At 54.7% G+C, this 14,384-nt stretch overlaps 1 protein-coding gene across 3 annotated transcripts; it reads left to right on the top strand.

The window, feature by feature from the left end:
• Nucleotides 1-1,834: 1,834 nt before the first annotated feature.
• LOC132420021 (alpha-1-antitrypsin-like) lies at nt 1,835-12,749 on the top strand. 3 transcript variants are annotated; one of them, XM_060003975.1, is made up of 6 exons: nt 1,890-1,972; nt 3,869-3,969; nt 8,915-9,573; nt 10,234-10,504; nt 11,487-11,634; nt 12,483-12,749. In XM_060003975.1, the coding sequence occupies exons 3-6, from the start codon at nt 8,919-8,921 to the stop codon at nt 12,672-12,674; spliced, it is 1,266 nt and encodes a 421-aa protein (XP_059859958.1). In that variant the 5' UTR covers nt 1,890-1,972; nt 3,869-3,969; nt 8,915-8,918; the 3' UTR covers nt 12,675-12,749. The 3 variants fall into 3 exon arrangements, with proteins under 3 accessions (XP_059859960.1, XP_059859958.1, XP_059859959.1); XM_060003977.1 differs by lacking the exon at nt 3,869-3,969 and having other exon boundaries at nt 1,835-1,972; XM_060003976.1 differs by lacking the exons at nt 1,890-1,972; nt 3,869-3,969 and adding an exon at nt 5,989-6,037.
• The last annotated feature ends 1,635 nt before the right edge of the window (nt 12,750-14,384 follow it).

Below are 14,384 nucleotides of genomic sequence, written 5' to 3' on the forward strand. Positions count from 1 at the left end.
AACACCTCACCTAGCATCCCTACATTTAAGCCTCACAACAACTATATGAAAAAAGAGGCTCTTAGTGTGCCCATTTTACAGAGGAGGAAACTGAGGCTGGGAGAGCTGAAACGAGGTCCTCCCCTGAATCCACGTCCCCCCACCCCAGCTCCAACCACCCCTCATCCAGCTCGGCCTGCTGCCCGTCACAGGTGCTCAGAAAGACACTAACCACACCTGGCTCTGTGCCCTCAGGAAGCAAAATGAGCCCAGCCCCCAGGAGAGGGGACTGGTAGCATTTGGGGATAAGCAGAAGCTTGGATCTGATGAGGTGTCCCTGGACAAATGTGCTGCTGTCCAAGTCTTTCTCCTGCTCAGCCCCTGGGACCCATCTGAAAGGTTTCCCAGGCTCAGGACATCGAAGCTCAGAAGTAGCTGGCATTGACTTAGGGTCCGTCTGTGTCTGAGGCCACCCTCAGTCTTATGTACTATCATCTCACTGGCTCTTCACAATCCTGACAGAAGTGACCATTCTTACCGTCCATCTCACAGATGAGGAGACGGAGGCAGAGAGAGGTGAAATGGCTAAGATCTCCCAGAGAGAATGGTGGAGTGGAGGGTCGAACCCAGATGCTCAGACCCTGAGCCCATGCCTGAACCACTGAGCCACACTGACCCCTGAAGAAGGGAGCTGGTGCCTGGAGGGGGGCTCCCATAGTGAGTATGGGGGGATCTGACTGTGGACATACATGTGACATGTCAGTGTGTGTGCCTGGGGCAGTCAGTACAGGCTGGTTTCCGCACTTCCTGGGGAACTCTACCAACAGGTGTAACATCCCTGAAGTTCACTATCGCTCTCTGGACCAATCAGGGCCTCTGGTCCTTGATCTGCTTTGCCCCGGGCCCCTCGCACACCCTTCCCTTTCATTCCCTTCTTGCTGCAGACCCCACACCTCAGCTCTCGTGCATCTCTCCATCCCTCTCTCATCTCTCGGCAGGCCAATGCAGGGATAGGGTCTTCCCAGACACCCCTTTTTCACAGCCAGCCCACAGCATCTTCCTAGGATATATTTAGTCCCAGGGATCAGTCCAGATGTTACAATGGACAATTCCAGAAGTAACCAAGTGGACAGGACTTCCTCCACCTTGGCTTGTGGTTCGGGTCCTGGAGAATGGCCACTGGGTGCCCCCCACCCTGGGCATTCTGTCCTTGCCCATTTTTCCAGATCATCCCACCCCTCCTTCCCAGGATGCCGGTCTAGAGGAGCTCTCCGCAGCATGAAATACTAGGGGGGAGGGGAGTGGGAGGATGGGGAGACAAGAAGGACTGAGTGTGGAGTCCTTGCCTCAGAAGGGATAGGTCCCAACCCCGAGCCCCACTTTCTCCCAATCTCCACCCCACTGCTCTTTCTTCACTCCACCTCCAAGTGCCCAGTCCCCCCGACGTCCTGCACCTTTTCGTCCCACAGCCAGGGTCTGTGACGCACACCTCCCCCATACACACGGTCCTGTCTCAATCTCTGCGGGGCTCTTCTTGTGCATTTCAGAGGTGGCTCAGGTCTCGTCCCTCTACAGGTGGCCCTGGAAACCTGCCAGGACCCTGATGCCAGGCTCTGGGCCAAAGGATGACATCTGTCATCTCCGTTAATCTTTTCTGGCAGGTGCTACCAGCCTGCCTACAGAGGCTCAAAGAAACTGGGTGATCCTGGGTCACACAGCCAGACGCAGCAGGCACAGCAGGTGACACACAGGACTGCCTGGGCCGTGAAGGGCAGTCTGTCATCTGCCCGGCTCCTGGCAGTTTTGTGCAAGGCAGCTTCCTGCCCCAGGTCCCCGCCCCTCCCGGACCTGCTGCCTGGGCCACCGAGATCTTTCTTCCTCCTGTGCTGGCAGAGCCCGGGCGCTGCACTCGGGGACACACAGCCTGCACGCTGCAGCCAGGAGCCCCAGGGGAAGGAGGAGTTCCTTCCGCTGCAGGAACTGGGAATTGAAGGTAGGGGGGTTGGAGAGGGGGCGGCACCTTCCCACCAACCCCAAGCCACCGGGCTGAAAGGGTTGTCGCACCTGGCGACAGCCTGGGTGCTTGCCTTCGCCCATTCAGTGCGAGAGCCGGGAGGGGCAGCCGGGCGTGGCAGGAGGCCATTGCACAGATGGGGAAACTGAGGCATGGAGAGGGGAAGAAATGCCCAGAAGGTATGGAGGGTAGGCCTCACCTCACCACACCCTAGGTCTCCAAGCTGTGGGCAGATGTAGTGCCCTGGGGGAGATGGCCTTTCAGCCAGCTCAGGGGAAAGAGTCAGAGTTCTGAAGCCAGACTGTGGAACCGGGGAGTGGGGAGGTATGGGAGCGGGAAGTCCACCCCTTCCTGAGCTAATTTCTGCTTCTATATGAGGGGTGGTACATACTCCCCTCACAGGGGGTACTGACAGTACTGAATGAAGGAGTCCTGGGAGGAAGCTCCTGGATAGCTCCGCCCCAGCCGCCCACCCAGAATGACACCCGCGAGACCCACTGTCATGGGGATGACAACATCACGGGGGGCTCACCGTGCGCCCCCAACACTGGGCCCTGAGCTTACCTGAAACTGCTGCATTTAGTCTTTGCAGCAGCCCAGCGAGGTAGGAACTGTCACCATCCCCATTTTACAGATGGGGAAACTGAGGCACGGGGAGGTTAAACAGCTTGCCTGAGATCACACAGCCAATGAATGGGGGCCCTGGGTTCCCTGGTCTGACCCTGTGAGCTAGAGGAGCCTACAGGCTATTCACCTGGCGGAGTCCCACAGCTGGGGCCGGGGGAATGAGAGAAGGACAAAGACCTGCTTGTCCACTGACTCAACAAATAAGTATCCACTGCGTGCCAAGGGGGCGTGGGGCGGTGCACACAGTGTGAGGCCAACCGCCTTGGGTTTTTAAATGGATCAGGGTCAAGTAGGGCCCCACTGGCCTCAACCCTGCATCAACAACTCCAAGCACCCCCAGTGCCCCCAAAAGCCTGCAGGAGCTCCTGCACGGAGCAACAGTCCCAAGGAAAATTCAAACAGCCTGTGGATCGCATTAGTCTGCCGGGAGCCGCATCCAGTGGAAACAGACGTGGGCCTGAGGCTGGCCAGGAACTGAGCCTCTTCCTGCCCGGAGAAGCCTGGAGAGAAGGTCTGAACAGAGGGCTGTGCAGACCAAGATCAAGAGCCTAGTGTGTGCCCGGCGCTTTACATAAGTGATCTTGTGTATCACTGACAACTGTGCCAGGAAGTGGGACCTCCAAAGCCCTACGCTGCAAACAAAAATACCTCGTGGCTCAGAGAGGTGAAGCAGCTTGCCTGAGGCTGCACAGCTCTTCTTAGATTGACTCTCTGCCTCCTGGCCTCTGCCCACGGCCACCCAGACCAGCCTTAAGCGGCTGTGTCAACAGCGGTGAAGCCCCATTTTCTTTCCAGGGAAGTCGAGAGAGGTTTTGTATCTGGCTTGGTGACTTTGGGTGGATGAGCAGCCTTTCACCCTGGGCCTCAGTTTCCCCATCTGCCAATTGGACTCATCACCTACCTCACCCCCTGCATCTTCAGCAGTGGGCATTTCAAGGTAGCTCTCTAAATGGTAGCTCTTGCTACCAGTGGGGCAGCCACTGAGAACTCCCAAGTGGGAGCACCGGCCAGCAGGGTCATGCCATCCCGAAGGGCGTGAGTCACATGCCACCCCAGCTTGGAGACAGATGCTGTCGTTTATGAGCTGGGCACAAAGACTCCCTTTGGTATATGGAACAGAGGGCCGCACGCCGCCCAGGAGGAGCACAGACAGGCGGCGTGGGCAGGGGCTCAGTGTCGAGTCAGTGAGCTTAGTCCCTGTTTACTCCTCTGATAACTGGGGTGACCTTGGTTAATATTCACCAGCAGCCTCCCACATCGTCTCTCTGGATCCACTGCTTAAATACAGGCAAGGACAGGGCTCTGTCTCCCCAGCTGTGGTCACCAGCCCCGACCTGGGACAGTGAATCGTAAGTATGCCTTCCACTGGCAAGAGCCTCCAGAGAGGCCTCCGGGTCCCTGCGCGACCCGGGAAAGGCCCTGGGGCTGCAGGGAGGATGGAGAGGGCTGGGGCTTGGCCTCCTGTTGTCATAGTAACAGCAGCCCTGGGGGTCCTTTCCTGCTCCCCAAGCCTGTCCAGGGCCTCCCCAATACCTCCCGGTGATTAAACTGGCCCTCTGTGGGCAGAAGTGGAAACGGGGGGCTGGCTCTGGCGTCCCGGGACCGAGGAAGGAGTACGTTTCTGCTGCACAGCTTCTGTGTCTTTCCCGTAGGTTGTCTTCTGTAGGTCTCAGCACCTCCCCTACTCCTCGGGTGTGTATCTTTTTCCGCTTCTACAGATGAGAAAAATAAGGCTCAGAGGGAGACAGTGAGAAGCCCAGGCTCACGCAGGGACCTGGTAGGGGGGCCAAGCCAGACCAGAAGCCCAGAGTTTCAGCTGCTCCTCAGGCCTCCATCCTCTCCCGAAATGCCCAGAACAGGACCGCACCAGGTCTCAGCCTGGAGGTACCAAATTGGGCACCCCGTGCACTGTGGGCCTCTGGGCGTCCTCGTACGCAGCAGAAGATGGGAAGCTGGGGACGGGCACCATCATCGGGGGGCTTTGAGCTGTATTCCTGAGCCCTCGCTCTGGCCAGGCAGCTCTACTGAAGCCCCATGGCCATCTTCTGAGGTGCTTACCATGGCGCTCCCCTTTTACAGACGAGGACATCCAGGACAGGGAGGCTCATCCCTTGTTCCCAATCACACACCATGTAAGCTCAAGCTCAGGCCGCCTCGTTCCAGAATCCCCGCTCCGGACCCCAGGTCCACTGCCAACATGGTTCCCTCTGGCCTCAGGCACCAGCTGGGGAATGGGAAGCCTGGGCTGGCCTTGAGCCCCCTCTCATGCTGGGTGACCCTAGAAAGTTGCTCAACCTCTCTGTCCTTTTGGTCAAAGGATAGATAACCTTTGCCCTCCTGACCCCACTCCACTCCCACTAGCCTTGATCCCTGAAGTTTAGGAAGCAATATGATTTTTCCACCATTGGTTTTGGGAGATGGGGCCTACAGAGATGACCAAGGCCAAGGCAATCAGACTCCCCGAGAGGGTTCCGAAAGTTTCACAGTATCAGTAACGACTGATGCCTCCTGAGAGCTGACTGCGTGCCGGGCAGTTCTTGGCACTTTGCACCTATTTCATTTGCATAATAGCTCCATGGGGTAAGTACACCCTTATCATCTCTGGGAAACTGAGGTTCAGAGAGGCTGAGTAACTTGTCCAAGGTCACACAGCTGATAGTGAATTGACCTTGGGCATTCTGGTCTCGTAGCCCCTGATCTTAGCCACAGAGCGATGTTGCCCCTCTTCATTTAGCCAGGCCACCTCTGAGTTTTCTGTTCCAAGGCCTCTGCCTTCAGCTGTATACACAGAGAAGGGTTAAATGCCAGACTCAGAAGTCGAAATACCTAGGATTAAATTCAGTTCTGTAGGGACTTCCCTGGCGGTCCAGTGGTTAAGACTCCGTGCTTCCACTGCAGGGGGGCGCGGGAACTAAGATCCCGCAGGCCGTGCGGTGCGGCCAAAAAAAAAAAAAAAATTCAGTTCTGTAAGCAACCAGCTCTGTGATTTTCCGTAATTTACTTAACTTCTGTAGTCCTCAATTTCTCCATCTATAAAATGAAGAAATCAAATGAAGAAATGATAAGGAAGGCCTGCTGTTTACTCAGTGTGGTGATAAGGAGGCGGCCGATGGTAAATACCATTTGCTTGGAGGATTGAATTGAACATACCCCAAACTCAGAGGCCATTCTTTGCTCATCAGCATTCCCCTCTCTGGTCCTGGGTAGTGTGCCAACCGGCCAGGAAGAGATCTGCCAGTTCTCAAGCCTGAATCCTACCTGTGCGCAGGTACGGGGAGGCTTTCCACACCCGCTCGGTGCCCGCCCACCCATCGCCTTGTTCGTTCCTCACGTCTGCCCTTCAAGAGATTCTTTTCTCCACTTTACAGGAAGCCGAGGCTCAAAGAAGTGAAGTCACTTGCCCAAGGCCACTTGCCCGTAAGTGGCGGGGCTGGGTCACACCTGGGCTTATTTAGTGCCAAGTGTCAACAGATTGTGACCTTAGGCCACAGTCGCTTCCCTGGACCCCACTAGGTTGCTCTTGGTCACTCATTTTATGTCCTGGGGGAAGTGGCATGAGATTAGGCAAAGGAACAGCTCACTTTACTCTCCCTGACCTGCCCCTGATTCCAGAAGTGTCACTGTGACATCTTCGTTCTATTGGTTTAAAATGTGGTCCCTACACCTCTGGGCACGTCACCATTTACGTTCTCATCTCCATTTGGTTCCCGCACTAGAATTTGGGGGGTGTGGGGTGCTGCTTTTGATAGAAGGGTGAGGAGAGAGAAGTCTTAGGCCCCCGAAGTTGTAAGGAACAGACTGAGAGGCAAAATGAAACCAACAGGGGCTCAAGGTTAACGTCAGAGTCCTCAGGACCTAACTCTGACATTTACAGGGTCTGAGACCTGGTGACATACTGTCCCATCTGTAGTTCGAGTGGTGGGAAAACCAAGGCTTGCTCAAGCCAGCTTTATCGCTGACTCACTGTGTGGCCTGGGCAAGGCCCTGACCCTTTCCTGGTCTCAAGCCGTTTACTGTGAAAGGAGGAAGCCAGAGTAGGTGATGTAACCCCCTGGCAGATGGACTGGGTGGGAGCCAGGGATGTGCTCACCCCAGCTGCAGCTCCACACCAGCCTTGTTACCTTCTTAAGGCCAGCAGCCCTCTCAGCGGAAGGGCACCGCATCCCATCCCCCTTGGGAAGTCTCAGTCCATGTTGTTTCACGAAAGCCAGATACCCCTCTAATTAAAAATCCAGCATTGGTACACAGGGACCTCATTTAGATCCCCCCCTGCCTCGATTTATACAGCTGGTGAGAATGAGGCCCCAGGACACGAAGATGCTTGCCCAAGGCCAAGTGGACAGAAGTAGCCCTGTCAGGACTAGAAGCCACGGCCTCTGGCCCTGAGACCACTCAGCATATTTACTGTCCCCACCCTGCAGAAGCCCAAATCCCTCATGATCCCTGCGCCCTGCAAAGATGGGGAGTTTCCACGAACCATGAAGGACCACAGCAAAATCCAGTGGAGTTGTGGAGAGAAATCCAAGGGCGATGGAAATATACAGAACTAATCTTAGCACGATCATAAGCTCTAAAACCACTGGCTAGTTTAAGAAAAATATAAACAAGTATTACGTAATGCGCGGTCTGCTCTATTTGGATAAGTTAGAGGTTTGAAGGCCAGAAAGAAAGGTGGTGGAAAGAAGCCAGTTTTGTGCTTCATCGTGTTGTTTCATTGGAAGGAAACTTTTAAAAGTCCAAGGGATAGATGAAACCCAGCATTCCTTATTTCCAGCTTTTCCCCCTCAGGTTCTCATGTGCCAAGTTCAAGGGCTCCTTTGTCTTTGTATTTTATTAAAATGACGGTTTTAGTTATATGACTGAGAGTTAGCAGCAGACGCACCCTTCTCCTCTGCTTGGACCTCAGTTTCTCCATCTGGGAAGAGAGCAGGTTGTACTTAGGAGGTCTCAGCCTAGTGGCCCAAGGCTGGGATCTATATGCAGTAGAGGGAGCTCCGTGGGGCAGAACTGGCCCCGCGTTGCGGCAGGTGACAGTGACTTTGACTGTCACTAGATAGAGCCTGACCTTGCTGGGTCAGCCACAAACTTTGCCGTTCCCTATTGTCTCCCCCCAGCCATGGAGCTCATCTCCCTCCCAGCTACCCTCGGAAGCCTTCTAGTTTGCACCCCTACCAGCCTCCCCTCGATGTAATCTCTCTCAGATGCCTTCAGTGTAAGGCTCGGTGTCTAGACTTATTTCACTAAGTTCTCCCAACAATCTTACTTTCTACATGTGACACAATGAGGGCCAGAGAGACTAAATGACTCGGCCAAAGTCACACAGCTGGTAGTGACAGAGACCCGGATTAGAACCCAGGTCTGTCTGAACAGAAAAGGGATGCTTTTTCGAATCTTACCCACCCCACCTCAGCCCTGCCCCGCCAAACAAACCCCACTTGATTGGAGGCACCAGACCTCTAACACCCACGTCCACGCGGAGCGCAGAGCTGGGACACAGGTGGCGAGCGAGATAAGCAGCTAAGCTGACTGCAGCCCATTGCAGCGTCTGAGGCCATGGACTCACTCTGAGGGCCGCCCTCTAGCTCAGGAAAATCTACTAGGGGCTGAGGTTCACTGTGAGTATTAAGGGGGTACGGCCTCCCATCTGGGTTCCCTCACAGCTCTCCTGTGTTCTGACTGCGTGTCACTGGGCAAGATCCTTCCCACTCAGGGCAGCAGCCTCTCTGTCCATTAAAAACCAGGGTTCAGCGGAATCCCTCCTAGGGCTGTTCCAGGTCCAATCATCCCTGAGCCCGATCTGGCCCGCTTCCTGGGCGATCATCCACTTCCTGTGCCTCAGTTTCCTCTTTTGCAAAGTAGGGGCTGTGGCACTTACACCTCGGGGTCATTGCAGATGTTAGTGGAACCATCGAGAGCGTGGACCAGACCCAGACTATCTGGGGCTGTGATTCTGGTCCTGCTACCTTACCGCTCTGGAACCTTGGACAAGTGACTTAACCTCTAGGAGCTTGGTCTCCTCATCTGTAAGCCCAGGATAGTCGCCTGACCTGCCTCACAGGACTGTTACCAGAACGCAGTGAGATAAGACAGTAAAGTGCTTAGAATGGAACTTGGTGTATGGTAATCGCTATAAAGCCTTTGCTGTTGTTGAGTCTTTCAATGGTGCTGATGTAGGAAAGTGCTCGGCACATAGATGCTCCATAAGCTGTGTTTGCTTTGACATGGCATCAATCGGTGGCCGAGGGGCTCGTCGTGTGGCCTGACCCGGGTGTGGTACCCTTCTCTCTGTTGCAGGACAATGGCATCCTCCATCACGTGGGGCCTCCTCCTGCTGGCAGGCCTGTGCTGCCTGGTCCCCGTCTCATTGGCTGAGGGTCTCCAGGGACACGCTGTCCAGGAGACAGACGCATCCCAGCAGGATCGTGAGCACCGCCAGGAAGCAGCCTGCCACAAGATCGCCCCCAACCTGGTCGACTTCGCCTTCAGCGTGTACCGCCGAGTGGCCCATGAGTCCAATGCCACCAACATCTTCTTCTCCCCAGTGAGCATCGCTACAGCCTTTGCGATGCTCTCGCTGGGGACCAAGGGTGACACTCACACCGAGATCCTGGAGGGCCTAGATTTCAACCTCACTACAAGAATAGAGGCTGAGATCCACGAAGGTTTCCAGCATCTTCTCCACACCCTCAACCAGCCAGACAACAAGCTGCAGCTGACCACTGGCAATGGCCTGTTCATCAACGAGAGCGCGAAGCTAGTGAGTAAGTTTCTGGAGGATGTCAAGAACCTGTACCACTCTGAAGCCTTCTCCATCAACTTCAGGGATGCTGAAGAGGCCAAGAAAAAGATCAACGATTACGTAAAGAAGGGAAGCCAAGGAAAAATTGTGGATCTGGTAGATGATCTTGACCAAGACACAGTTTTTGCTCTGGTGAATTACATATTCTTTAAAGGTAAGGCTGCACAACCAGCCTGAAACAGAAACACCCCCAAAATATTCTCAAACAGTTCTTAACTTTCCTGGCAGTGCAGAATAGGATATAGCCATGCATCTCTGCACGTGTTATTCAATTTTCCACACATGGCCGCTAAAACTCCCCACGATCAAATAGGGTTAGGGAACTATGGATTAAACAGTCAAAGTATCATCGTCTCTGCAGGACTTTTCAGAACCTTAAATGTCCTAATATGCATTGTAAATCCCTATCTGGGAGGGGTGTATGATACGCAATGTCTCCCAAAATAGAGAGCCAGAAAAACAAATTTCGGCAGAGTGTACAGAGGAAATAGGATTTCCTGGAACACGCTTCTGACAACTCGAGTGTAGAGGAAACAGTGACACCTTTGGAGTCAGAAGGACCAAGGTTCAAATCCTTCCTCTACCACTTATGAGCCTCTACAAAATTGAAATTTTGGACCCTACTCCAGTCTTGCATTATCCTCCCAGAATACCTTTCTGTACACTGATTGCTCGTTTTAGCCCCATTTTACAGATGGTGAAGCTGAGGCCCCCAGAGAAGTAGCTCACCAGGAGGCTCAGGGCTCCTTTATTCTACCACTGTTATTAAGCCTTCTCCCAGCCCTGGCTGATGTCCGCTGTCCCTTCTCTCCAGGAAAATGGGAGAAGCCCTTTGAGGAAGAGCACACCACAGAGAGGGACTTCCACGTGGATGAAGAAACCACCGTGAAGGTGCCCATGATGAACCGCCTGGGCATGTTTGACCTCCACTACTGCGACAGGCTCACCAGCTGGGTACTGCTGATGGACTACGTGGGGAACGCCACCGCCGTCTTCATCCTGCCCGACCAGGGGAAACTGCAGCATCTGGAGGACCAGCTCAGCAAGGAGCTTCTCGCCAAGGTCCTGGAAAAGAGATACGCAAGGTGACTTCCCAAACCAGAGGCCAGCCCAGGAGCTGCCACAAGACGTCCAGCCGGAAGGGGGAGGCGGGGGTAGACCAACGTCCCATGGCCATGACCACTGTGCATGAACTTGTGCCTCCAGCAGAGGCCAGCGTCCGTGCAGGTAGTACCAGCCGGGCTCCATGGGAGGGACGGTGCCCAGGGGTGAGGAGTGAAAGTCCTGTCCCTGAGGACTTCCTCCCCAGCCTGGACACTGCCCCTTCCCAGTGGCCAGTGCCCCATGCAGGGAGAGCAGCGCCAACCCATGTTGTGGGCAAACCCAGCAGGAAGAGGTGGGCTTCCCGGCAAAGGTGGCAGCTGAGTGTGGAGTTTCAGGACAGAAAGTCCACGGCAAGACAGGGGGGAAACCTGCTAGGAGAAGCTGGAAAAGCAAAGGCCCAGAGCGGGAAACTCCAGGACACGTTTGACACTGGGTCAGGATCCTCTGTCACTAGATGAGTGTGGTTGGTCACCGTCATGAGCCCCAAATTAGTGCATGTCTCTGTATTTGTAAATATGCCCATGCCCGGAGGAGCTGTTTTCTCATGTACAATATAAAACAAAAATACAGAGAAGTACTCATCATTCACTGAACAGATGTCACTCAGGACCTGCCACCATGCCCCTTGGTCCTCTGGGATCCTGGCCCCGGAGGAGTCCCAGTCTGAAGGGTGACCAAACCCTGCAGGGAAGCAGTGTGCACAGTCCTTCCAGAGGACACCCTAGATCCTCCAGGAGGCCTTATCAGAGGAGGTGGCATTTGAGAGGCTTTGCAGGACAAGAGGACCCCTGGGATTCTAGCATTCTCTGACCCCACGTGTAGAGGAACTACAGTAGAATAGACCAAGGCTGACCTCACATCCTTGCATGGGCAGGGGGACAGGGCGCCAGGTGGGAGGAGCAACCAGAAAAGGAAACACTCTCAATTCTGTGAAACTTTTTTATTTTCTCACCATCGTGACAGTTCTGCCAATTTACACTTGCCCAAACTGTCCATTTCTGGAACCTACGATCTGAAAACTCTCCTGGGTAAACTGGGCATCACCAAGGTCTTCAGCAACGGGGCTGACCTCTCAGGGATCACCGAGGAAGTGCCTCTGAAGCTGTCCAAGGTGAGCGTGTCCTTGACCTCTGTAGGTCAGAATGTGCACGGGGGCTGCAGCTCAAGGGTGAGGCTGAGGAAGGGACAGAGGGACACAGGCACACCTGCAGACTGAGGTCCCTGAGGAATGCCTTCGCTCCACCAAGACTGCAATGTGGTCGGATGATGGAGGGGGACAGGTGGCCTCACATGCTTGGTGCATTTTATTTAAGGACTTCCTCTGAGGTTGTGTCACTCACCCTGTCTCATCCTTGGCCGGGGACTTCCCTTCTTTGGGTCCCGATAAACCCCTATTTACAGAGAGAGGCTTAGGCTCAGGGATTGCAAAGGACCTTTGGCCCTGCGCCTGTGACATCAGGAGCTACCGCTGAATCACTGAGTCTGAGTTACAGAGTGATTTCGACCAAAGATGCCATTTACGCAGGAGAATTACAGGTGCCCAGAGAAACAACTGCAGTTCAGTGACTGTGCGCTGAGTGCCTGGCTGGGGATGAGGCGTGTGAAGGTCCCCATCGAAGCCCTGGTCCCCAAGGAGTTTAGAATCTGGTCTACAAACAAGTGTGGAGCCAAGGAGACAAAGTACAAGAAAATCCGCCTCCCGAGGTGGTGGGTTCCTTCCCAGGGCCGTTGAGGAGGCTGGTCAGGAAGGGGTGAGGGTCCCCTCGTGGGTCAGACACAAGCCTTGAGAGCCATGCTTGTGTGTCTCCTGCAGGGAGGGGAGGACAGGCCAGGCGATGAGAGAGGCCAGAGCGGGCCCCTCCCTTGGCAAGGCTCTCCTCACGCCTTGCGCCCGGGCGTGGCTGGGGACCGGCAGCCTGTCTCTGTTCAGATGGGACCTCTGTGCTCTCCCCTTTGCAGGCAGTGCACAAGGCTGTGCTGACCATCGATGAGAAAGGGACAGAAGCTACGGGGGCCACGATTCTGGAAGCCATCCCCATGTCAATTCCCCCGGAAGTCGAGTACAACAGACCCTTCTTCTTCATCATCTACGATAAAAACACCAAGACTCCCCTCTTCATGGGAAAGGTGGTGAATCCCACCCAAAAGTAACTGCCTCTCTGGGTTCAGCTGTCCCCTCCAGGCCAGGTCCCCTTCCTCCATGGCATTAAAGCATGACTGACCCGGCCCAAGCTTGTGTGTGGCGTGTAAAGCCCTCAGCCTCTTGCGTCTGAGTCTCTCTTTACGTCCCCAGGATGTGTGTGAAGTCCAGGCCATGGTGACCTTTCAAGGGTCCACTGCGTTATGGTTTACTAGCGTTTGCACCATCCGGCCCTGTGCTAGGCCAGGATGAAATGTAGGCAAAAACCCACAGCTTACTGACCCTTCCCCAGTCACTGTGGAAAACCTCCAGGCTTTCCAGTCTCCTCTGGGACCCCCAGGGGGAAATCGCACGGGCTCAGAATCCAGCCCGTGGTCCCCACCTCCACCCAGTGTCCACCAGGTCCTTTGCTCAGCGTCCCAACCCCGCTGGTGCTCACTGCAACCCCCGGTGAGAGCCCCTCACCCTGCAGGGCTGCCACTGCTCCCAGAGCCCTCAGCTCACACGGGGACACTGGGCTGCCGCGTCACAAGCAGCAGGAGAAGACCAGGTCCTCTTCTTGTCCCACACTGTCACCTGAGCCAGGCTTGAGCCCTGACCACTCACAGGTCTTTCCTGCAAAAGGCTCTGGTTGGTTTTTCCAGGGACCCTTTCCCATGGGGCTGGACTGGGGACACATACTTCTGCCTTTGTCACTCCATCTCTGCTCCAAGACCCTCAAACGTAGCACTCCTAGAAGCAGGTCTCATCTCCCCAGTGAAGCGAGGTCTTGGTCTGTATCACTTGCTCAGACTCACCCAGGATGTCAGGCCCCCAAGACCACTTAGCCTACGCCCTCTTGTCTTCCCTAATCACATAGCCAAGGTGCCGCAGAGGGCCCTGCAAAGTCCCGCAATGATTCCTTGGCCATAGGAGAGAAACTAGAGCAGACACCCTGTGCCCCAGCTGCCCTCCCTTAGCTAAGCTGTATCAGGGGCCACATTTCCACTTGCCTTATTCCTACCCCAGGGCCCTCCCTGTGGTCTTTGGAGAAAAACCACAGCTCCCTGGGCCACAGTCAGAGGCTGTCCCGGGAACAGACCTTTTCACTAAGGGTCACGTGACTCCTTCTGGCCCTCCAAGCCCCTGCTGGAGGGCTGCTGCAGTCAGGAGGCCTGGCTGGAGCCCAGCCTGAAGGAGCCAGCTCCCTGAACTCTCGCGGAAATATGCTGGTCTCATGGAAGGACGGCCCCGTCCTACACAAATCCAGTAATCACCATCTAGCCTCTCACTGGGATGAATGTACACCGAAAGAACAGGCTTGAGTCATGTCAGATTTACACCATTTAAGTCAAAATGGCCACATCTGTGCAATTTCACATAACATAATGGATACAGTTGGACTGTTTCCCAAATAAGTCTCTATCCTCTTGAGTTTTCTCTGCCTAGAGACTTCCAACTTCTACAAATTCCATTAATGATACAAACATCTTCCAGCACTTAGAATGATGCCAGACCTGAGGGTCTGAAGACCTGGATCAAGTTCAGAATCTGCCACTTCCCAGCTGTGTGACTTTAGTGAAGTTGCCAAACCTCTCTGATCCTCAATAGCCTCATCACGGTTACAAAACCTATGTTGAGTTGCTGTGAGGTTCACATCAGAGTGTTAAAATGGATTTTAAAGGACAGCAGAGGAGGGCACTGGTGGCAGGGACGATGTTTGCTGCCTTTATGAGCTCCTT

This window comes from Delphinus delphis, chromosome 2 (genome assembly GCF_949987515.2).
Source record: "Delphinus delphis chromosome 2, mDelDel1.2, whole genome shotgun sequence".
Taxonomy (NCBI): Eukaryota; Metazoa; Chordata; class Mammalia; order Artiodactyla; family Delphinidae; genus Delphinus; species Delphinus delphis.

Bases quoted from the DNA above. Each gene is read 5' to 3' on its own strand.
- LOC132420021 (XM_060003977.1), top strand. From the start codon at position 8,919: ATGGCATCCTCCATCACGTGGGGCCTCCTCCTGCTGGCAGGCCTGTGC. The intron at 9,574-10,233 runs GTAAGGCTGCAC...CCTTCTCTCCAG, and splicing joins GAATTACATATTCTTTAAAG to GAAAATGGGAGAAGCCCTTT. The intron at 11,635-12,482 runs GTGAGCGTGTCC...TCCCCTTTGCAG, and splicing joins TGCCTCTGAAGCTGTCCAAG to GCAGTGCACAAGGCTGTGCT.